Source organism: Varanus komodoensis, unplaced genomic scaffold (genome assembly GCF_004798865.1).
Source record: "Varanus komodoensis strain SLA01 unplaced genomic scaffold, ASM479886v1 scaffold21, whole genome shotgun sequence".
Taxonomy (NCBI): domain Eukaryota; kingdom Metazoa; phylum Chordata; class Lepidosauria; order Squamata; family Varanidae; genus Varanus; species Varanus komodoensis.
The window spans coordinates 6520643-6545606 of NW_025335589.1; the positions used below are offsets into that span (position 1 = coordinate 6520643).

The 24964-nt window shown below is 41.7% G+C and overlaps 1 protein-coding gene across 8 annotated transcripts in view; it reads right to left on the reverse strand.

Moving 5' to 3' along the window:
* SLC10A7 (solute carrier family 10 member 7) overlaps positions 1–24964 on the reverse strand; it is a 163888-nt gene that overhangs the window by 112214 nt on the left and 26710 nt on the right. For all 8 annotated transcript variants that reach the window (XR_006414809.1, XM_044430838.1, XM_044430837.1 and 5 more), the window contains exon 5: positions 3979–4017. Coding sequence is in view for 7 of the 8 variants with exons in the window: in XM_044430838.1 (XP_044286773.1) it covers positions 3979–4017 (39 nt within the window). In the remaining variant the exon portion in view is untranslated. The remainder of the gene's footprint in view (positions 1–3978; positions 4018–24964) is intronic.

A 24964-nucleotide genomic window follows, 5' to 3' on the forward strand; every position in this document is an offset into this window, starting at 1 on the left:
CTCAGCTAAACCACATTCATATTCCCAGGACCCCTAAACAAGCAGAGCAATTAGCTTGAAAAAATTATATTTCAGCAACCAAGTATACATTCTGTTAACTTTCCAGATCTGACCTTAAAATCTAAAAAAAACGTTTACAAGAATGTCTCTACAAGTCACAAAATTATTACTATATAGGAATCCTGTAGGGTGGGGAACTTGTGCCCCTCCAGTTGTTGAAGACAAACAATTATGTCATCAAAATGTGTTGCCAAATGGTCACAGTAGGATTTAGAGGGAACTAGAGCCCTATTTGCTGAAAGCTGGTTCATTTGGTTGGGCTGGATGCCCTAAAATAGCGAGAGGGAACTATAACCTCCAAATAGTTACCAGATGACCCCAATCCTATGAACATGGCCAAGTGGACTTGACACCATTAGTGCAACTCCAGACATGATGTGTGATTGTACCATCTGCCTGACCTTGTGGGACTGATGCCACTTGCTACAGCCTGATGATATGCTTGCAACAATGAGAATGGCCATATCCCCCTCAAGCCTTGCCCTTCCCATCTAATAAAATCTAGCTGAGGGGTATGACTAGGTGGGTAAATGCATCTCTACATGAAAGTGTGGTTCCTGCTGGCATTAAAGAGACAGTAGAAAAACTACTCCTGAAAAAACCCACTGTGGACCCAAGGGTACTTGATACTACCACGCAGTCTCCAAATCCCCTTCCTTAGGGACGGTGCTAGGGTTGTCAAAGAACAACCAAAGACAGTCTTGGAGCATTCTGATTATTTAGACCCATTCCAGTCTGGATATTGACCTATTATGAGACTGAATCAGACTTTGTCACCTTGATGGACAACTGCTATCAAGAAAGGGAAGGGGGAGTACAACCCTGTGAATCTTGCTCCATCTCTCATCTGCTTCCAGTACTGTACTATACCCTTGGATTGACTCTGAAAACTGCACACCAGTTCCAGTACTACCTGTATGATCAATTTCAGAAAGTAACATTAGGTGATTATTCCTCAGTGCCTTGGCAACTGGGCTATGGGGCTCCATGAGGTATCATCTTGATTCTGGTATTGTTTAACATTTGTATGAAGCAAACTGGAAGTGGGTGTTAAAGAATTTGTAGCTAAGTGGCATCTGTATGCTGATCTCACACACAGCTCTGTCTCCCTGTGACATCTGAATCAGGGGAGAATGTACAAGTCTCAATCAGTGCCTAGACTCAATGATGGGCCAGAATGTCCAAAAAATGGAAGCTGAATGCTGGCAAGTCAGAAACCTTGTTGTTGTTGTTGTTGGTCGTGAAGTCGTGTCCGACCCATCGCGACCCCATGGACAACATTCCTCCAGGCCTTGTGGATGAGCAATTCCTAAGTCAGCAAGATGCATTCAACACTATGCAACACTAGCTCTTATCTAGAAATCAGTCTGCTTGCAGCTGGCATGCTCATGGTTTCAGAATTTATGCCTTCAGAAAATCAATTTTAAATTAAATTTGGAGCATTGTGAATCTGTCAGTAAATTCAGTAATTTGGACAGCTCATGAGAAAGGCAACAGGCTTTGTAGTGTGTTTTATCTGAGTAGAAATTACTACAGAACAGAATGGGTAGGAAGGTTTATTGAGGTTTATGGCCCAGCAGCAGATATGCCATGCAGCAAAACACACTAGTCTTATGGCAAATGCAGGGCAAAGTGAATGGGAAAATCTGTTTTTAACTGAAGGCTAAGCAATGAAGGTACTCAGGTCAGGAGCATGGACTATATTACTTCTTGGTCAGTTTTCAGGACAGGAATCCTCTCAAGGTGGCATGCAACAAAACACAGACACCTTCTACCAACTGATACAGTCTTAAATATGTCCACAATAAACACTGCAGCAAACATATCAGGGGAAGACCAAATTGGAAAGTTTTCCGGGCCTTCTTAAAGATGGAGCCTGGTGGACTTATAATGGCAATTTATCCCAGACATGTGGCATCCCTGTGGAAAAGGCATTCACGTAGTCACCTACCTGACTGCTCTCACAGGTGGGCAAATGAGGAGGCTCATAATCTGAGGTAATTTGCTCCCAAGCTAATGAAGGTTCTAAAGGTCATAATGGACAATGTAAACCAGGCTAGGAAACATACCTGTAACCAGCACAGCACTTATATGGCTGAATCAACTCACCCTCCAACACTAGGGCAGTTAAAGTTGCTGAACCATCCTCAAAGGCAGCCTCACATTCAGCAAACATTAGAGGAGGCCAGCCTGGACATGGGTAATCAAGGAAAGATCCATCTTCTCCAGAAAGAACTGCAGCTGGCATACTAGACTAAACTGGTAAAGTGCACTCAGGGACACTGCTGCCACTTGAGCTTCTCCAGTTCACAGAGAGCCCAGGAGGCCTTCCAGACAGTTCACTTGACCTTTCTGGGGAAAACTCCATCTAAGACCAATACTAAGCTGATATCTTCTATTCCCATCCTGTTGGCAAACCAAAACTGTCTAGTCTGGATTAACTTTCACCTGGTTTAACTTCATCCACCGAAGAATGGTCTACCCACCTTTTTCTATATCATTTGTTAGGGCATACAGTAGGGCAAGGTAACACTTCTCTGATATGAAAAGTTCTACAGCTGAGTCCAGCTGCAAAAGCTACTCTTTTGCAGAGACCTAATACCCCAGACTGGGACTGCAGGTGGCGCAGTGGTTTTAAATCGCTGTGCTGCTGGGCTGGTTGATTGAAAGGTCGCCGGTTCAAATGTGCACAACAGGGTGAGTTCCCGTTGCTCCATCCCAGCTCCTGCCAACCTTGCAGTTCGAAAGCGTGCAAATGCAAGTAGATAAAAAGGTACCAATTTGGTGGGCAGGTAACAGTATTCCATGCACTTTGGTGTTTAGTCATGTCGGCCACATGACCACGGAGACTGTCTGTGGACAAACGCTGGAGATGAGCACCCCCCCTAGAGTCAGGCATGACTGGACTTAATGTCACGGGGAAACCTTTACCTTTACCTTTAATACCCCAGACTATGTGATCCGTTCAAATGAAAACGGTTGAAATAAAATAGTTGAAAAATGTACTGCTCCTTACATGAAAAGCACATCCAAACAGGCTAGTATGTTTCCAAATACCCATCTTATCTCACATACCTTGCAGCATTTTTGTATATGCCTGTTTAATTTATTGGTAAATATTCATAACCTACTAAAACAATACCTTTCATGCTTCCTTATTTTATGCATTTACCACTGACTTAACTTTTTATTAAAAACAGTATTAGCACCATCCTTGAGATGAGCCATTTGCATTATAAAGATGCAAAATTATGCAAAGTGAGTGGCCCAGCTGTTTAATTTGCTTAATACATAAAACAGGGAAAGGAAAGCCTTCCTTTCTGTATATTTATAGTGTATCATGCTCAGAAGTGCAGCCCTAGCATGCGAACACAGGAATTATACTTCAAGTGTATGCTTATTTTTATTTCTTCCAATAGTCTCCCTGGGGACATGGAACAAGCTTTTTCTCTGGCAGTGATATATGCTAATGATGTGATTCGTCACTGAGTAAATTAGCATTGCCTCTCATCATCTGGGCCATGTTTTCCTTTCAAAATCCATGGCCCCTTGATAGAAAATAATGATTGTGTGATAAACCTCATTAGAAAATCAATATATTGACACTAGCCTCCAAAACATCTGAATAATAATGGATTGTCTCCTCATTAAGGAGACTATTATCATGTAGTTAAGCATCTTTAAATTATATTGATTGGAGATTATTTGTGCACTATTTTTCTAGAGAGCATGAGTCACTGAAAAGAACTACAAGCTTCAGTACTGAAATTAGCAACAGAACAGATAATATGGGATTGCCAAATCTTTTTCAGAGCAATGATCAGTCATAATTAAAACATTTTAAAATATGTTTAATCAAATATAGCGGTGTGGGAAAAAGCAGCCAGTGGTATGCGGGGAAAAACATTGAAAACTTACCAGAAAACTTCCAAATGCAGAATTAAATATAGCAGCTGCCTAGAAAAAGAAAAAATGAAAAGGAATAAATAATAGTCTTGTACTTTAGATGAAATGCTCTTGTCTACCCATGCAGCCTTCTGGATGTGCACCACCACCACTTAAAACAATTACAGGTCGCCTAAAAGGAGGCATGCTTTAATCTACAACTCCGCAAGTAAGGGGGCTATTTTAAAAAAAGGCAAAGAAGAACTGAATGCCAGTCATGCTTTTGAAATTACTTGCACAAATAGTACACAAAGTCTATCAGTGTGATCCTATGCACTATTATTAGCAAGTAAACCCATGATGCTCAATGGGACATGCTGTTGAATAAACATGTTTAGGATTATGTTGTTAATCTTGCAAAAAAAAAGGTCAACAGGGGGAGAAATTATGATAGTTAATTGAATATAAATGTCTTATTAACTTATGTCACAGTATGTCAACTGAACAAGCCATATTTTGCCTGAATATTCCCCAGTTATTTTCCAAACCTTTAACTGAATATGTTGTTAAATGTTTTAATGCAATTTTAATAAAATACTTTAAAACAAAACAACTACACACGTTGCAGATAGCTGACAACAAACGACAAGAGCCACCTTTGCAATTTTGTAAAATTTTACATTGTGAAAAAACAAAAGTGATACAGAACAAAAACATAGTTAATTCTGAAGGCCACAGGGCTATCTAATGAATGCACTGAACATAACAAAAAAGAAAAAATAAACAATTTTGAAGTGCTTTGGAGCAGACAAATTTGCTTACCGAAATTTCCAAGAAATAGCGATGAGAAAGAGCATTAAGCATATGCTACTAAATTCCGGGAGACATAGACTATTTCACTCTTGTAAGCTTTCGCCTTTACCATGAAAGAACAAGGAACTCTTGTATGGCATTCACTACACTGATGCTGAACCAAGAGTAGAGGGAAGATGGGGGAGGGGGAAGAGCCTGCTATTTACATGACGAGTCGAAGCAGAATCAAATTAATCACCAAGGACGTCTTCCAGTCATACGGCAAGGATGTTCGAAAGAGCCTGGCAAGTTTGAACCAAATCCAAAACACAGGCTAAGCTGCAGCAGAACCTGCCTTCTGCTCTATGGAGAGAGTGCAATGAGAATGAATGGCTAATGAGATGGTTGGCTCCAGAGAGCTTAGCTTTCTTATTCAAGTTCATAATTAATTCAAAGCTTTGATAATTTCATTAGAGCCATTCTCGACTGGCCCTATCAATAAAAGATATCACTGGACCATCGCTTCATAGAGGCCCAAACACACAAGCGAGTACAGGCTTGGAAGCTTTAGCTCAGTTGCTTCTTGTGAGCAAGGGCAATGGCATATGGCATTCCATGTTGCAGAGGGAGCCTCTGAATACAAGCGGCTAAATAAAACATCATAGTTGACAGTTGTAAAACTACAGCAACATATTTTAACATCTCTACTTCATCAGCATTCTGTTTTTGAACATAAGGAATAGGCAGCAGTCCAAAAGAATCACTTTGCCAGTGATCACAGCTAAGACAAGTAGGTGGATTACCAACAAATAGGAATCCAACAAGTTTTTCAAATTGTAGTTTCAAATCTTGATAGAGCCCATGGGAATTATATATACCACATCCCTTAGCCTGATTTTGATCTATCCTTTGGATCAAGTACCTTAGGATCAGACCTTCTGCCACATGAACTTGCCCAATTTTTGCGACCATCTCCTGAAGCCACCTAGGTGCCCTCAGCTTCAGAGGTTAGATGGATAGCAAATGAAGACAAGCTCTTTTCTGATGTATGTATGTATGTATGTATGTATGTATGTATGTATTTATTTAGGAGGCTGCTATGCCACCCCATTCGCCGAAGCCTCGGGACGACGCACAACCATAAATCCTGTTTTCAGAGTACTTTTGACCCTGCACACATGACCCTGCAACAGGCTGAAGTAATCTGCTTTGGGTGGTATCATGGGTCCTGCAAGTGTGTGACAAAGGTGGTATTTCTGCAGCTTCCTGAAGTCTACCACTGCTGGCTTCATAGACTCAGCACAGTCAGTACAGTGCCATTCTGGAAACTACATGGGACTGCAGCAAGGTGCTGGGACAGCCACAGTGATGTGAGTTCAGGGTAGCTGCTCAATTGAGCAGGGGAGCTGAATGAAGAGGCCAAATTGCTGCTGTGTTGCAGGGAGTGGGGAAGAGCATGCTTTAGTTGCTTAGACTCTAAGGAGGGTTGAAGTCTGTGTTGATATCTGGAAGTTGAATTTCCTTTGTTTATACTGGGCAGGACTGTATGACATGCTAAGCCAACCTGCAAATAAGCTTCACAGTGTGTACTTGACAAACTATTGGACTCATCATGGCTTCTTCTCCCTGTTCTCTTTCCTTGGTCTTCCAGCTGGTATCCCAGTCCCCTTCAGGGCAGGGCCCATCTTGTATCCTCCTTCCTGCTCCAATAACAACCTTCTGATTTGCTGCTTTTAAAATTTTACTTTTCAGAAAGTCAAAAATGCAAAGTGAGTGAGGTTCTGGTTCTGTTCCAGAAGATTGTGCAATTGGGTTGATATTTTATATTCTTATCATCTTTTTCAGTATTTGTCAAATACTAACTCTACCTGCCCTTCTTTGTGGCTTTCTTTTCTGAATGCTAGCTGTTGTAGTTACTCAAGTTCCCCAAAGTTTGGTCATGGGGTAGGGGGAGTCAGCTAGGCTCTGAGGGCAGTCAGCTAGGCTCTGAGGGGAAAAGGGAAAAAATCTAATCTTCAGAGATACACAGGAACAACCATCCTCTTGAAAACACCTCAAGAATTCAAGTGATCTAAAAACTCCCAAAGTGGCTTTTAGGAGCCATTCAGCTGCCTGCAGGAACAGGAAGCTTCTTTAAGCAAGAACAGGGCAGAAAAAGCTGACCTTCGTCTTTTCCCTGTGTCATATCACAAAGAAGCGGGTAAGTTCCTATACTCCATTTCACTCTGTCTTCTCTAGAATGACTCACAACCAAACTATTGGAGGGAACGGGGAACTATGAGTTGAGCCTCTTTCAGCCAAGAGACAAATTCAATCTCAGAGGATTGTGGGGAGCATCTAGTGGAGTCAAAATAACAAAAATACCAGTATATTTGTTTAGCTTAATGGTCATTCTGCCAGTAACTAAGCCATTTGGGAGGAATTTCTTTTCTTTTTCTTTTTTTTAAGCAGAAGCTGGGAAACCACCAAACAGTGGTTAGGAAAAAGGGAGTGGTGATAGGGGAAATGGTTAAAGCCTTCTGGGAAAAGCCAGGAGGCAGGGCTGAATTGGCCAAATCTGGCTCCAGCAGCGAGTCATGATGATGATGTTGCAAAACCTACCATACCTCCCCTTCCATAATGTACAAACCTGGCCTTATAGTACCACCTATGCCAGAGACTTCCATGGCCTACTGGATAGGAGAGAAGCAGTTGATACTTGCAGCTACAAACAGTTCACTTCAGAGGTTCAAAGCCCCAAGACAGCGCAAATTATAGCAAACAGCAATCTTTCTTCTAGGCCCAGCCACAACACCCAGTTCACTTCATAGCCCAATAAATGGGTAACCTGCAAGGCCCCTAGAAGAGTTTCAGTCATGATGTATCACCAATGAGTCTACACAGACACTATTCACAACATACCACAGGAATACATTGGTACCTGTGTAAGGGGAATGTTCTGGAATTCCAAAATTAGTCCCAGGAGAAGCTGACCTTTCTGGTTCAAACCTGGAGGTCCTTCCAAAGTAAAGCACTTGCCACTTTGCTTGCCACAAAAATATTAACAGGAAGCTATACTGTCTTGCATGCAAGAAGTTAATAGCATTAAATGGTAATTAAAAAGAACAGTGAGAAATGTAACACTATACACCTTTGCTATGCCTTCTTTGTTCTGACTGGTTAACAGTTTCACTATAGATGTGACTTACTTCTTTTGGTTACTTAGAGTAACAAAGGATGATTACGTTGTTTTGGAACACAAGGATTATATACATTGTTTAGAAAACAAATATATTGACATTTATTGACACCTATCTCTAACAGAACTTATGCACCAATGTCATATACAATGAGAAGGGAAGGCCAGTTTCAGGTTCTTGAAGAACCTTGGATATGACAGTCGCCTGGGGTTCTCTTCCTTAGTGAGTGTATGTTCTTATTGCCATTTTCACCAACTAGTGACACTGCCTCTTCTTCATTACTATCACATGCTAGCTTGCCAGTCAAACAATGAAACAGGAAGTGGCATTGCCACCCCCTCACCACCACCACCGTCTGGAGCACAAGAGATGGTGAATAGGCAGGTTGCCAACAATGAACAAGATAAGCCAGTAGGCAATCTGCTTAGAGCCCTTAGCAGGTGCCCAATCATGCCAACCCTTGACACCAGACCTAATGTTAGGCATGTAAATGCAGAACGTTGCCATGTCAAATTATGGCTATGTATCTATATATTATGCAGGAGGAGAGGGAGCTAAACCTCCATTGATGTCATTTTTGACATCAGTTGTGTTTTGTGCATACTATCTAATTTGGTCCTAAACTGTAAGGGGTTTGCCTAAAAGAACCACATTAATGTTTTGGGTTTTTTTAAAGTGCTTATTCCTGAATCAAAGTCAAATGTATTATTATTACATTTTAAGTTCTGACTGCAATTTCCAGGAAGTGGATGCTCCAGTTTTGCAGAAATCAGGCCTTCACACACTTCTGAGGCTGCAAAAATTGTGATGCTTTTTAAGCAGTGTATTTTATCTCAGTTTGGCTCATAATTATTCATTTGACATCACACTGGAAAAGAATATATATTCAAGTTATTGGTTGTGGGTGCTAAATTGAATCAGGTGTCCTTTCCTCTTAAGAAAATTAAGTTGCTTTTGTGCATGAGTGTTTTAATGAGAACAGAGCTTGCCGACATTGATAAATGGGAATGACACCAGAGAGAGCATGTAAGCAGGACAATATGCGCATGTTACAGCCTTACAGCCAATTTTTCACTGACTATCTTGAATGATTTCACCATTTCTTAAGGGGCCTATTAATCTCAAATTTAGTTATTACACAACGTTTATTTGAACATATATTCTGGGGATGATGACAGTTAATAAAGGAAAATTTTTACGAGCGGTGTTTTTACATATTGTTCCAGCCATGGCTCCCCTCTCATTCTTCTGTATTGATGGAACACTTTGGTTATGATGTAGCTTTATTTAAGAGAGAGAGAAAAGTACATATATTCAGATGCTTTTTTTAAGCACAGGGGGACTCTTAAATAACTGTTAAAATGCATATAAAAATCCTATTCCAGAATGGAAAAATAAAAGGGGTTCTAACTGTTCAACAAAAAACATTGCATATATAATACGTTCCCCTTGAAGCAAAAATGCTCCCCAAAACAGCAAAGCAATGACCTTGTTGCTTTAATACTTCAACATCATTACTTTAAAAAAGAAAAAAATCCAACTTCCATCTTTTGATGGACCTTTGTAGCTGAACTCTGTGGAAACTGCAAGCATCGCAGGCCCTTGATGCAGAACACCTTACTGTTCTCTTGAAAACATACTTTCCTTGCAATATAACAGGGTTGGAATACACCCTGATCTCACTGTACTTTAACACCTTTTTGAAAACAGACGTTCAACATTTATGCATTCCAGACCATTTCCTTGTCTCAGTTATTTGGCCCATGATGGAAAGCAAAGCCTAAGCAAACCTGCAACAAGATTCACTTGTTTAATTTTCACAATTCTATCCCACCTTTCTTTTTCAAAACAAAATCCCACACCAGGTAAGCACAAGCAGCATAGAATTCAATTAGCCTCAGCTAGCCAATGAAAGGGGTCTCACTTCCTCCCTCTCTTCATCAGCGGCTGCTGGGTGCTGGCTTCTGATGGACCCAGCTCTGGGAAGGAAGGCACTTTAAAGCGGAAGAGCAGAAGCAAATTTTGTGTTATTCTTTTCAGATTCAAAGCCAAGGCATTCCCTGTTCCTACTGATGACAAAAGAACTAATGTCTTACAAGGTATGTCTTTTTATGTGTACTAAACCTGAGCCAAAAAACCAAAAAAGCCTCCCCCAGAAAGTGGTGCTGATAAATATTATTACTAGCATTCTTATTTATATACTGGATCCATATGAATTGTGGCATGTATAGACCTAGTTTACCTCTAGGAATCCTTTTGGAGGTTGAGCTTCAGGTTTTCTCTCATGCAAGGGAAGGCTGGTATCAACTCAAGCAGGTTCTTTTCCATGATTGCCCTAGGTCTATGGCTCTCTCTCCCTAGCAAAGCCCAAGAGAGTCCTTCACTGCTTGTTATTTAGGAAGTGAATGAAATCCTAATGTATTCTTTCCTAATCTGAGAGAGGGAACATTGTTTGAGTATCCATACAAAGAGCATCCCTAAGCAATCCTTGTCAGATTTTTTAAAAGAGTATTTCCACAGATTCTGAAAAGTTCCTACTGCTGTCGTGTGTAAGCCATTCAAATGAACACTTGCACAGGAAAGCTGAGAAGGCCATATTGGAACCTTCTAGAGATTGCTACCTTGGTCACCTATGGCCAGCATGCACTGCTTCCAGGTGACCATGGGTTGGTTTCATTTTATTTTAAATGAAGGTTTCCATATGTGTATAGGTATGGAAGGATAGTAAACTTTGAAGATCTATCTGCAAGGCTATTCTAGCATCAATAAATCCAGCTACACTAGATCTATCTCACAGAAATAATCTTCTGACCTCTTTCTAATCTTTGGACAGTGAATGACAAAGTGCTGTTTTAAGCACACAGAATTTTCAGCTCTCCCTGCCCTCAGAGGAGCTCCTGTGTCTAAGCAGAAGAAAGGTTTTCACCACTGTCATAACATCTGCATCACAACTTCTGCAAGCCAGGGAAAATTTCACCTGAAAATATCTGGCTGTCCTACAGCTGTTCAAGAAACAGATGCTTGGCAAGAAAAGAAGTTGGCAGCCCATTTTTTCTATTTTATTCATAGTGTACTTCAACAGTTGCAGAGTAACCTACAAAAATTCAGCCAGTATTCAACACTGTATCAAAATGGCTCATAACCTATTTATTACTCCCGTGCATTGCCTATTTATTACTCTGATACAATGTGCTGAAGAAAGAGAAGGCCAAGCAACTCCAATCCTTTTTGGATGCTAATGATTTTTTTAGCTGACCTAAGGCCTAATTTTGGGACAGCAACTGCCTTCACTGTCACATGCAATGACCTCAGCCCCAGAGACACAGAAGAATGGGAGCCTGCTGATTGTTATGGACCTCTCAGAGTTTTCTTGATACCATCAGTCATGGCAACTTTCCAAGTTGAACTTAGAAGGTACTGCTTCATAATGGTTCCACTCCTACTTGGAGGTCCAATTTCCAAAGGAGATGCTGGAGCATTATTGTGTGCTCTGGTGACAACTGTCATTTCATGTCCACTGCACTGTATGAGATTGATGGGAAAGGGCAACTAGAGAACTGATCTGAGATTAGAGCTCTCTCTTTCTCTCTGTTTTCCATCAGATGCAAGTGAGGTGGCAGATGTTCTGCATCAGGGCTTGAAAATGGTAGTGGCCTGAATGAAGGTGAAGAGATTGAGACGAATTGAGGCCACCTATTTGGTGGTTCATCTAAATAGGTATGCAACCTGTTCTAAAAAAGGCTGCACTCTCCCTAAAGGATGAAATTTACAGTTTGGGGGTTCTTTTGGTCCATCATTGTCATTAGAGGAGCAAGCAGCATCTGTGCTTCAAAGCACTTTTTTCAGCTTTGGTTGATATGTCAGCTATCACCAGACCTTAACGTTCATAGCTCAGCCAAACTTATCCATGTTTTGGTAACCACCTGTTTTTGCTATTACAGTGCAGTAGGACAGCCTTTAAAAATGATCTAGAAACTTAAGTTTATTCAGAATATAGCTACAAGATTATTTAATAGGACTGGGTGGTCAAATATGCCAATATTTTACCAACTGCTCTGGCTCCCAGTCTGTCCAGGCCCAATTTGAAGTGTTGGCTTTAACTGATAGAGCTTTAAGTGGCTTGGACCTAGTATTATTTTATTGATTATATCTATATCTTACAAAGAATCCAAAGTGGGTTACATAATTTGTATATCTTACAAAGAATCCAAGGTGGGTTACACAATTTTCCTCATCTTCTCCATATTATCTTCATAACTTCAATCATCCCGTGAGGTAGGTCAGGCTGTGAGTCCATGACTGGTCCAAAGCCATTCAGAGTTTCATAGTCAATGTCGGGCTAGAATCCAAATCACTTGAGCCCCAGGCAATACTCTAGCCACTACTCTACACTGACTATTACACATTAGCTAACTGAAGGGTTGTCTTCTCCTATAAATACCTATCTTTGTATTTGCCTGTGTCTTTTCAACAATCCTTGGACTCTCAATGAATCACCACCACCATTAACACATTACATTTGTATTATACCTTTTTTGTCCTTGTGAGGAACCCAAGCCAGCTTATATAGCTCAATTTTAGCCTCACAAAAACAACCCTGTGAGAAGTACATTAGGCTGAGAGTCAGTGACTCTTCTGTTGTTATTTTTCAAAAAAAGGGATGGTATTTTTAACATTTTGCTTTGTCTTTATGCACAAGTCACCCAAGATAACATTTGTTGATGGGTATTCCTATGGATTTAATAAACCAAATCAAACTTTATCCTGTTCCTACAAACTAAAATGGCAGCAAGCACACTGTTTGCTCATATTCATTTATTCACTGTTAAAGCTACATTTTTCTTGAAAGGATTGCAGCCAATTCCCATGGAATTTATGACTTCAGTGGTAGCAGCAGCCTGCAATTGATCAGTCCCAGGAGTGATTCAATTTAACAGCTACATCTAGATACAAAGGGTAGAAAATGGTTTTGTCTTATAAATTTGTAAATGGATGGCAGGAGCCAGTTAAAGTGGCAGTCTACTCAGAAGTAAGACCCAGTGAAATCAGTGGGAGATTCTCTCAGGCAAATATGTACAGGATTGCATCCTTAATAACACACTGCACTGTTCTGTTTATAAGCGAGCGAAACCCAAACCTCAAACACAAAACTGTACAGAAGTATGTTTTTAGCTCATGGCAAGAGCTCAAAATGAGAAATGAATCCATGCACATTTAGCATTGTCACTGGCTGAATGCATTATGCACAAAAGATTTCTAGCTAGTGTATACATAGTAGTATGCAATAGGGTTCAACCTGTTTTAATTGGTTTGTATTCATTGCTTCTTCTACTAAGAGTAAACCCACTAAATAAGTAGAATTTATCATTCACTGCAACCCTAAGGTCTTGATGAATTTCATTATTTTCTCAAACCTTTTGAAACTTAAGGCTCAATTTCTAAAATTAACTGTCTTCTGAGCCAGTGCCCAACCAATGATCTGTGCTTCAAAAACAGATACTGCCTGCTGCTATATGCAGTCATCCAAGGCTTCAGAAATTAATCCAAAACTTTCAATAGAATAGGACATCTCAGACCGCAAGAGCCAAAAAAGATCACCGGAACATAATTTTCCCTGCTTTTTTCTTCTTCCTGCGTTAGGGTGGGAACACAGCATATCATGGAAGTACAACTACATCCACAATTTGAATGTGGATTAAGGATGGCTTCCTGTGAGGGGAGGCAGAGAAGGAAAGTGATATTCAACCCAACCCAAATCAGTGTTTGTTCTCGCTCCCTCCAGGTGATTTGCTGGAAGAGAGGGCACTACACAGAGGACTCTGGAATTTGCTGTTGGAATTGAGTCTGATAGCACCATCTTGGATAAGTGTGGGCATAGGGAGAGGAGAAGCACATTTGTGAAGGAAAGAAGCAAATAGGCATTCTGTTTGAGACAGTGGCTGAGTTCACACAACAGACAAACAACCAAGGTTACCAAGGTTTGCAATTTTTTACCATGATCAAGCTGACAAACAATCCGGTAGTTACTACTTTATTGTAGTTTCTAGCCTCCCCAATCAGTCCTCTCACTGTTGGAATGTATCCCATCAGCCACTGTGCCTGAAATTCAGTCCCAAGGTTCACTTCCTGCTTATGTTGCCTGCCTCTCTCTCATTGGTGTACACATAAACCCTGGATGGCTGGAATGGTTCCTGCAGTTGCCACTCTTTCCACAGAACTCTGTGGTAGTTGTATATGAGGACCATGGAAACCATGTCCTGGGCTCAGACAACTTGGCAAGCCAGCTGCCTCTCTTCATGGAGGATGGTTTGCCATCTTCTAGCTTCAACCCCCTCCCCCCCGTGCCGCAGCCCAGATCTCACACACCACTGTTATTCTATGCAGAAGAAAGAACAGCTGTAATGCCAAAACCCTAGCTTCTGTCTCCTTGCACATGCCAATATATTTTGAGATTTTCAAAATTAGCAAATGCTCTTCAAAATTGTTTATACCACAAAATCTGGGAACATGGTTTCCATGTTCCTACCCTTGCACAACTTTTTCTCCTATTTCATGGATCAGCAAGATATGTTTGTGCTTATTCAATTTGTCAGTTTCAGTACTTGAATTAATATTTATCGTTTTTGCAAGAAGTATGGGGAAAGAAGGGAGATTTTCTCAAAGCTCAAAGTGACAACATTGGCAATACTGGAAGTAGCAAAAGTGTTCTGTGACATGCACACTTTCACAAATAAAACTAAATGCATTTTAAGTATTTAGAATATTACTAATGCTGCCTTGCAGTTTTGTTCTGCCTTTCATGGCTTTCTGTATTCTATTATTCTTGTTCTAAGTATAATTATATAATTGAATGGAAACAAGATGTACTCCCTCCCCACAAAGGCAAAGAAGCCCTGTCCAAGAACAGTGTGCATAGGTACAATTAAATTTATACCAGTTAAAAGAATACTTTGAAAATAACCTTGTGTGATTCATTGAGCTAATATACAAGTTCCAGCCATATTTATTTATTTATTTAAAACATTTTTATGCCGCCCCCATCGTAATGAAGTCTCGAGGCGGCTCACAACAGAAACAAAATACATACATAAATAATAACAATATAACAATAAAAATATTAAAAATCCCCAGTGCATCTCGGCTAAAAATTTAAAATCCTATAAATACAAATAATTTAACATTTAAAATAAGTTTTAAATAAAAGGTCTTAGCCTGGCACCAAAAAACAAATAACAACGGCGCCAGGCGGACCTCTCTGGGGAATGCATTCCATAGATGGGGCGCCACTGCAGAGGGCATCTGTTGCTGATCTCAAGGGGCAGGAGGGCATATATGGACGCAAGCGTTCCTTTAGATATCCAGGTCCCAAACCGTTTAGGGTTTTATAGGTGATAACCAACACCTTGAATTGGGCCCGGACTTCAATCGGGAGCCAGTGGAGCTGACGGAGAACTGGGGTTATATGAGAACAATGCCCAGTCCCCATCAGCAACCTGGCAGCTCTATTCTGCACCAACTGAAGTATCCGGACCGTCTTCAAGGGTAGCCCCACGTACAGCGTGTTACAGAAATCTAATCGGGAAGTCACCAACGCGTGTGTCACTGTCACCAGGCAGTCATTCTCCAGGAAGGGACGCAGCTGATGTATCAGCCGAAGCTGAAGGAAGGCGCTCGTCACCACTGCCATCACCTGAGCTTCTAGAGACAGCTCAGGGTCGAGGAGCACTCCTAAGCTATGAACCCTGTCCCTCAGAGGGAGTGCTACCCCATTTAGGACAAGGCCCAAGTTCCCCATCCCGAGGCCCGAGTACCCACCAGCAGGACCTCTGTCTTGCCTGGACTGAGCTTCAGTTTATTGGCCCTCATCCAGCCCATTATCTCGGCCAGGCACTGGTTCAGCACAGCTGGATTGGTGGAAAACGAGAGGTAGAACTGGGTATCATCAGCGTACTGATGATTCCGCAGCCCACACCTCCTGATGACCTCTCCCAGCAGTTTCATGTAGATGTTAAATTGCAAAGGGGACAAAATGGACCCCTGCGGTACTCCATGGCATAGCTGCCATGGTGCAGAGCCATAGTCCCCCAGCACCACCTTCTGGAACCGACCAGTGAGATAGGAGCGGAACCACTGCAAAGCAGTGCCTCCGACTCCCAATCCCGCTAGCCTATCCAGAAGGATACCATGGTCGATGGTATCGAAAGCCGCTGAGAGGTCCAGGAGAACTAACAGGGACGTACTCCCCCTGTCTCTCTCCCTGCACAGGTCATCGTACAGAGAGACCAAGGCAGATTCAGTGCCATACCCGGGTCTGAAGCCAGACTGAAATGGGTCTAGATAATCAGTTTCATCCAAGAGTGCTTGGAGTTGTCCCGCCACCACCCGCTCTAGCACCTTGCCCAGGAACGGGATGTTGGCCACCGGTCTATAATTGGCGGTCACCTCTGGATCCAGGGATGCCTTCTTTAGGACTGGCCGGACTACCGCCTCCTTTAAAGGGGCAGGTACCTGGCCGTCTCTTAAAGAGGCGTTGACCACCTCCAGGATCCAGGTCCCAATCCCGTCCTTGGCTTTCTTAAGTAGCCAAGATGGGCATGGGTCTAGTTAGCAAGTGGTAGGCCGTACTTGTCCAAGCACCTTGTCTACATCATCAGGCCGCAACAACTGAAATTCATCCATTAATCGTGGACTCGACGGTGTCGATGGCATCTCCCCAGTAGAATTTGATTCAATAGTAGAGTCAAGCTCGTGGCGAATCTGAGTGAGTTTCTCCCTGAAATGCTTGGCAAAGTCATCACAGCGGGCCTTCGAGAGTGGCACAAGATCTTTCTTTGGGCCTGGATGTACCAGCCGCTGCACCACCCGAAAGAGCTCCGCCGAACGGCATTGTGAGGAGGCAATGGAAACGGAGAATTTCTTCTTCGCCATCCTCACCGCCACAGCATAGGCCCGATAGTGGGCTCTTAAGTGTGTTCGGTCAGAATCACCCCGTGATCTCCTCCACCTACGCTCTAGACGTCTCCCAACCTGCTTCATCGCCCGTAATTCAGGTGTATACCAAGGAGATGAATGGGCTCTGTCAGGTGGGAGAGGATGCTTGGGAGTGATCGTGTCAATAGCCTGGTCATCTCCTCATTCCACAGTTCAACCAGGGCATCGACAGGATCACCAGCCTTGTCAACCAGAAAATCCCCCAGAGCTTCCAGGAATCCATCAGGATCCATCCGGCTCCGGGAATGGACCAATACAATCAGGTCTGCACCCTTACAGAGGGAAAGGCCGCTCTCAAGCTCAAACCTTATGAGGAAGTGATCTGACCATGACAAGGGCGTCAAACTTAAATTCCTCACCCTCAGACCACCCTCTTCCTGCCCCGTCGAGAAAACCAGGTCCAGAGTGTGTCCACGTTCATGGGTCAGGCCAATGACGTGTTGAGACAGCCCCATGGCCGACATGGAGGCCATGAAGTCCTGAGCCGCCCCGGTTAGAACCGTCTCGGCATGGAGATTGAAGTCCCCCAGGACCAACATCCTGGGAGTCTTCAACACCAGGTCCGAGACGATCTTCCTCAGCTCAGGCAGGGAGTCTGTTGGGCAGAAGGGTGCACGGTACACCAACAGAATCCCCAATCTGTCTCGGTCACCCAACACCAAGTGGAGGCACTCCAGCCCCGGCCTTGAGAGGACAGGAAGCCCCATAAGGGAAATAGAAGCTCGATAAACCAAAGCAACCCCCCTCCCCTCCCCTCCAGGCGTGGTCGGTGCTGGACCAGGTACCCAGGCGGGCACAATTGTGAGAGGGAAACATCCCCCCCCCACCCGCCCAGGTCTCTGTGATGCAAGCCAGGTCGGCCCTCTCATCCATGATCAAATCATGGATGAGTGTTGCCTTATTTTAGACCGACCTGGCATTAAGCAGTAGCACCGACAGGCCCGGAGGGCAGTTGACAGGTCTACCTGGAACCCGCCAGCTGGGGGAATAACCAGAAAGAGGGACAGGTGTTAACCATCTGTCCCTCCTTCTTCTATGCCGACAATGGCTCTCTTCAGCCAACTCCCTACTATTAACATTAAAACAAATGGCAATTATACTGCATGATAGCAATTTCTATAATTTCATTTGCAAATCTCACCTATACCTCAATTTCTTTTATGAAGGGCTCTACATTCTACCCTTCTTCTTCTAAATACTACTATTCTAAATAGCCCTCTGCCTGCCTGTGGTAAAACACAATGGTTCACAGTACCATCCTATGCATTTCTACTCAGAATTGCCATTGCATTTAATGGTACCTACTCCTAGGTATGTGTGTATAGGATTGCCCTGTGGTTTTCCAGATAGCAAGATGGAACGTTGCTCAAACAAAGGTCTTATGTTGTGCCAAAAACCTTCTACAATACAGCTTATCAGAGATGGAACCCATCACCAGGCCATTTTCAAAATTTAACTTTTCACATGCACAGTGCAGACAGTAAAAGGTTACTCAATAATGAATAAAAGACAGCCCCAAACCCCCAGCTATGAAACTAACTGAAATTTTAATTTATGACTCAGTTTTGTTCACTACCAAAGGCTTATTAGCTTAGTAGGCTAGGCAATAGCTGTCATACCAGAACAAATGGTTTGTCACTTTATGATTTAATAGAAGAGGCCCCTGAACAGCGATGCCTAAGTAACTGCCAACATGTGACTCTCTTCTAGTCAAGCACTTTATATCTCTAAGTGACTTTTCCTCTCTGTCTTTTAAATTACCTCAGAAGGTATTCTCCAATGGATACAGAGCAATAACAGCCTCCCAAACAGAAGGTTTCATTTAAAGCTAAAAATTTCTGAGATCTGAAGCTGTGATGAAAACACTTAAAGGTCTTGTCCCTCGATCCTCCTCAAGACAAATAATCTATAACATGACGAGAGGTCTACTTAAAACAATGCATCCCCATAACTCCAAACACTATTACTTTCTACGTGAAGTGAAAGAACAAGGCCACTTCTTAAATGGTGGCCTTTTTTAAATTTACCTCTAAGGCAATAAGAAAGAAATATTTTTCTACAACTCTGCTGTTATTTCCAGGACAACTTTGTGTGTAGAAGCATTAGGGCAGGGCAAAGCTGACTTACCGACTTTAGCAGCAGTTAATGGGATGGAAACATGTTATTCACATCAGAACTGCAATTATTATGACAGCCTAGTCATCTGAAGCTTTCATCACATGATGGCTCACTATGAGAGGGTCATTTCATCTCTTAAAAGCAGTAGCAATTAGGAGAAAAGAGCATCCACATAAGAACATCATCACATAGTTAATGTAGGAGCAAGTTGTCTAGTACGATCCAGTATTATTTCCAGAAGGAACTTGTTCCCAAACTGAGTGGGTGTTTCCACATGATGACTACTGTCTCTCTTATATTTATGGTCAATTTTATCCTAAATAGAAATGGACTAATCTCTGTCCAAGGTACTTACTCATGCAGGAGTGGTCAACCTGGCACCATCCTGGCACTGGACAGCCTACACTGGAATTACCAAAAGTATGGCAACAATGTACATCTGTGAACAGTGAAGCTCATCTAGGCTCAGAAAGTGGGTGATACAAGCAGCTCTTACAAAAAGAAGCTACCTGGCATAGCTTGTAGACACATATTTAAAGTAATGTCTGTTTTGACCCTTAGAAGATAACATATGCAAATGATGAGTGCACTCTTATTACTGGCCTTCCTGAATATGTAACACTACCTCTAGTGCACTGTCAGCATTGTATGTATACTGGTGAAATGGGTTTTTCTTTGAAAACCCTCTCACACCAGGATATGCTATTGACATTGTGCTAGAGGTCACTCATGTTAATGTAACATCAACAGAGACTGCCCATAACATATATATATATATATATATATAAACTGAATTTAAAAAAATGCTATACCTAGCTACAGATCAAAAAGTGGTTTTCTAAGATTGGAAGCATCAACAAAATCCAGGGTGTACGTACTTGCAGTTATAACCTCAACACAAATATATTCGGAAGAAAATTAGCAATGGGGGCATAAACAGTTATCAAAGTCCTCAACAACCAAACTGCTGACAGCTTTGTACAGTGATGACCTATATGTTATTGTTTGATTTAAAAATCAAACTTCATTGATAAAGCTTCTTTGGTAAATGCTACCAATTTAGTGTTTGCTAATATTAGGAATAACAATGAGAATGGAAATTAGTTTTGTTTAATGGGGTTTTTAAACAACTATTTAATTAGCAGTCCAATATTACTCATTTTCTAATAAATTCTCTATCTATACCTATATGAAAACCCTCCTACTGACTTCCCTTCCTCATTTACATATCTGTGCAGGCCTATTCTTTTTTCTTCCAAGCCCCTTTGCCCTTTCAATCATGAAGCATATTACTCCACTGTCAGTGCAAAGCAGTTCCTAACAACAGGGAACCCAGCTGGGATAGGAAGAGGGCAGCAGGCTCATGCATTAACATAATAATCCAACTGTGTTCCCATAGGCCCTTAGGGCAGACAGCATATTAGGTAGGCCTCCTGTGCAGACCCAAGTGGAAGCTGCCTTATCACCTGCCTATCAACCTGTGGCAGTTACAGCCAACTCAATAGCACCAGCTCCTGCCAAGCTGTGGTGCCCAATTACCTTGCTACAAAGGATAGAAAGCCATTTTTCTATGTCTGTTTAATGTATCCGAAGCATTTCCTTATTTATGATTTGAATTTCTGCATAGTTTCCAGAGGGATTGACTTATTGCCTTTTAACTTTTGAAAGTCTAGAGGACATACTGCTGCATCAAGCAGAAATGAGTCCTTGAAACCAAATTCTCAATACAAAGTATAGCTTTGAAAAAGGCATTTTTCAGTCGTTTATTTCTCAATAAAACTGGGGGTGGGCTGAGAACAGGATTTAAAAGAATAAGAGAACGAAATGGCATTTACCCTCACAGGCTGTCCTGCCATGTTCCAGCAGGCAAAAGTCAATCAATAACTTTGAGCCTCCATATTTCATACATTTGATTACTAATAACTTGATCATATTTGTAGTTAACATTTCTATAAAAAGACCCTACAAATCTTGAGTAGGCCCTAGCCCTTTTAGGGTTCATAAGCATTAATAGATGTTTGACATTTTATATAAGAAATAAGGTTCACAAGAGTTTTTATAACACAGAGTCACAAATGAAGACATCATTCATCTGTTCATGGTCACTCATTGACCACAATAAGCATTCCAGAATACTCTATAACTTCTCATGGACTGGTAAATAATGGAAGGGGATAATGGATCCAGATGAAGTCAGCTAGAGCTCCTCATATTGCTCATGTTTCATGGCACATTGCTGCTTCCAAGCAGGGATGCATGGGCTGGGTTATTGGCTTGATGGGGATGGCACTGCTCTCAACCCCAAAACCTTAAAACTGGGATTTCTCCTCAAGGAGCATTTGATTTGCAGATATTGCAAATGATAACATGAGGATAACTTCTGCTGCTAAGTCTTCAATATAGAGCTGCCCTTGTGGTATAGTGTGGCATCATGAGCAAGACTGAAGCATGAAGGGTTGCTCAGGATGAGAAGCTCCATGGGAACATTGTTATATGTTACAGAATTGCTGATGGAAAATGCTATGAAAATATAGCTAGCTTATTTGCTACGTGTGAATTTCAGCTGTGTCATGACTTCAGACATGTGACCCTGCTCTTTGCCTCTATAACTGCCTGAAAAGCATGCTGTAGAAACCTGTTGGTTGCAGAACTTGGGTCTCCTAACCTTTGGAGCGAGGATTCATATATGGAATGAATCCAACCCTTCCCAAGGAAATCCAAGTTCATAGAAAACTTTGACATTTTTCTCATTCCCCATCTTTTCTGCCAGATATAGCTCGTTCAGAAATTGCTTGATTTTTCTGAAAAATTCATAGATTGTTGACTTCCTGACTCCAAAGGTGGTAGTAAATGGAAGCTAGCCCGGGTTGAACACTAGTTCACACAGGGTCAGGCTCAACTATTTCTTTCATTGGCACAATCCATTGCATTACCCTATTTTGCCTCTGGATCATGGGCTGATTTCTAGAACAATGGTATCAAAAGTTTTTTGTGACATCCAGAAATTTCCACAAAAATGTGGATAAGTCCAGTTATATAGCTTGTTCACTGATGGCTACAGAATTCTGTATGGTTGGACAGTGTGGCAGACAAAGGAACAGTTGTCAGTTGTTGCAGTAGCCACTCATGCTTGATCTGCCATGGCAGACATTTTTCAGTACCTCTAATTCATGCTGCATGTTTGGGGATGGAGCCAGTCTCTTTGAAAGCACAGTGATTCTCCTTCTGCTCAACCTACTACATGCAGGTGCTTCTCCAAGGCTTTAGCAGCTGCTGTAAAGAGTCTTATATGCTGTCTGAACAGCTTCTGAACAGCACTTGTACTACTCAAAGATGCATTGTAGACTCGTAAAGACAGAGCACACCACTGTGGCACTGTCATCCATACATGATTTTCAGACTTTGAAATCTGAGATGAATTATGGTACCAGAAAGGCGGGTGCATTTAAAGCTTTAGGTGAAAGAGGAACAAGCAGATGCAAACAGTTCAGGGCAGGGTATGGAGGAACAGAAAAGTTACAGAAATGTGTTAAGGGTGTACCTGCAAAGCAATCTCTACCATCACTTGAATAGACACACTGGGAAAGATGACAAGACAATAGTATTTAAATAATGTAAGCCATCCTGAGATCTTGTATAATATGATGGCATAAAAAGTTTTTAATAAATAATAATAAATAAGGCATCACCTTGGAACCATAGCTGTCTCTAGGGGGTGTTCTCTTCCATCCATATGTGGCTTACTGGGTCACAATATTCTGAATCATAATATTCTGGTTTTGCCTTCTTGGCTGTTACTCTGGGAAGTGAGGATATATGCCAGAAACATGAATCAAGGCTGTGGAGGGTTATATGAGAAGGGATGATAAGTGCCTTGAGCCTGCAAACCTAGAACAGTTGCTGTCACAGCTGCTGACTCCATGTGGAAAACAGTGAATTGCCATTCCATCACTTGTTCCGCCATTGCCCTCTCAAATATATAATCTGAAACATGGATGCTTTTATGCAGAACAGTAGCAACTGACTTCCTTGAACTGGGTGTGCTCTCCTTCTGAGCATCCTATTCCACAATATTCTGTAGATGTTTCTGCAGTAGCAACCACGTCTTCAGCAAACTACACACCGTTAGTTTTGTGCTTGTTCCTCAGGCATATCAGCTTCTGTGGATCTTTTCTCATACACTCTGCAGTTCAGCAGTCTCTCACAGTGGAATTCTCTGATTCTCCACTCATAGCTGCTGCTGCTTTCACATCTTACCCTTCATATTCTGTCAATCCTGTTCTCCTGACCCAGGTGAAAATCCAGTAAATATTCTCTTCAGACAACACATATTCATGGCTCTGGAGTCCTGAAAGCCTGGTCTTTCAAGGGCCTAAAAATGGCTGCAGCAAAGCGGTGCCACTGATAGCTGTATAACCAAGTGTCATGTTCTTCCTGTCCAGAAGAATTGTCAACACATCATAAAATGGCTCAACCCGCAACCAATTGCTGTGGGTTGCTGTTCCCTTAACCTACTTCAATCCATGCAGTTCTGCTTGCACTGGGAATGAGTATGCACAAGGTCTTGCAGTGCCATCTGTTCAATTTATTTGATTGATTGATTGATTGATTGATTGATAGATATGCTGCCCCACCAGCCATAGGCTCTCTGGGTGGCTTACTTCATATTAAATTCATAGAAAACAAAAAGCAATACAAAAGACAACATGACAATACACAACTTTTTTTGCTGCTCTTGCCAAACAACACTGTAGCCTTTGGAACGAGCCATACAATTCCCATGATCCCAGATTTGTATTTCATGACATCCATGGCTTAAACAATCTATGACCAAAGTCAATAACCCAACAAGCCATGAATTCTAAGGGTGTGTTGTTTGTGGTTAATAATCCTTATGTAAGCCATCATGCTGGTTTTGCACAACATGACAATCCATGATCATTCACCATAGGTTGTTTAACCATGGTTCGTTGTGTGGTGAGAACTTTGTCGATGTTAAAAGGCAAGTGAAAGAATTCTGGATTTTGGTTCAATTCTTTGAAGTAAGCCATATCATGTCTTCACTATTTTCACTTTTAAAGGTGGTGCAGGGGGAGGTTTGCACTAATAATACATGATTTGCCTTGTTGAAAACCAAGCCAAGTTGTACAGACTGACCATATTGAATACAGACTGGCTATTCTGTTTTCATTAAAGATCTGCTTCAAGAACCTTTCCAAATTATTGCAGAAAATAACAATGTACTTTAGGTTTTGTCTATTGCTAAATGTTAACTTTAATGTAGTTTCAAAAGTAAATCTTGCAGTATGATTGTGTTCTAAACTAGGGAGGAAACGGAAATGCACATAAATCCATTAATCATGGCACACATTTGGAAACAAGGCCCTTATACTTGGTTCCACTGCAAAAAAAAATTGGAGGAGGGCATCAGGCATCTGAAGAATCCCTCTAGGCTATACACTTGCTCTACAGAGGCCTTCATATCCACATGGGATCCCTTCATAGCCTCATTTTAGCAAGAACAAAATAGGGAGGGAAGAGCAGCAATAACTCTTTGATCCTTTTGAAGAGATCAGGAGAAAGACTAAAACATTTTGGTGAAACAAGCCTCTGCTTGAGTCACATACAACATTCGGTTATAGATAAAAAATAGCAGTGAACATGTTTCTGGGGAAGCGTCTTTCTAATTCATTCTTCTTATTATTAATTTAATAATAAATATATAACAACAACAGCTCATTTTTCTTGGATCTCCACAAGACAGCAGCAAGGCTGTCCACAGATAATCGGATGTTTCATAAATCTCTGGCAAAGAGAAGTCAGGTCACCAGGACAAGGTATACAATGTTTCTAAATAAGATTTAGTTACACAGTGAAGGAAATTTAGTGTCTGAAGGGTGTAATCAAATGCATATTTGGACAGAAAATGTCCTGTGAGT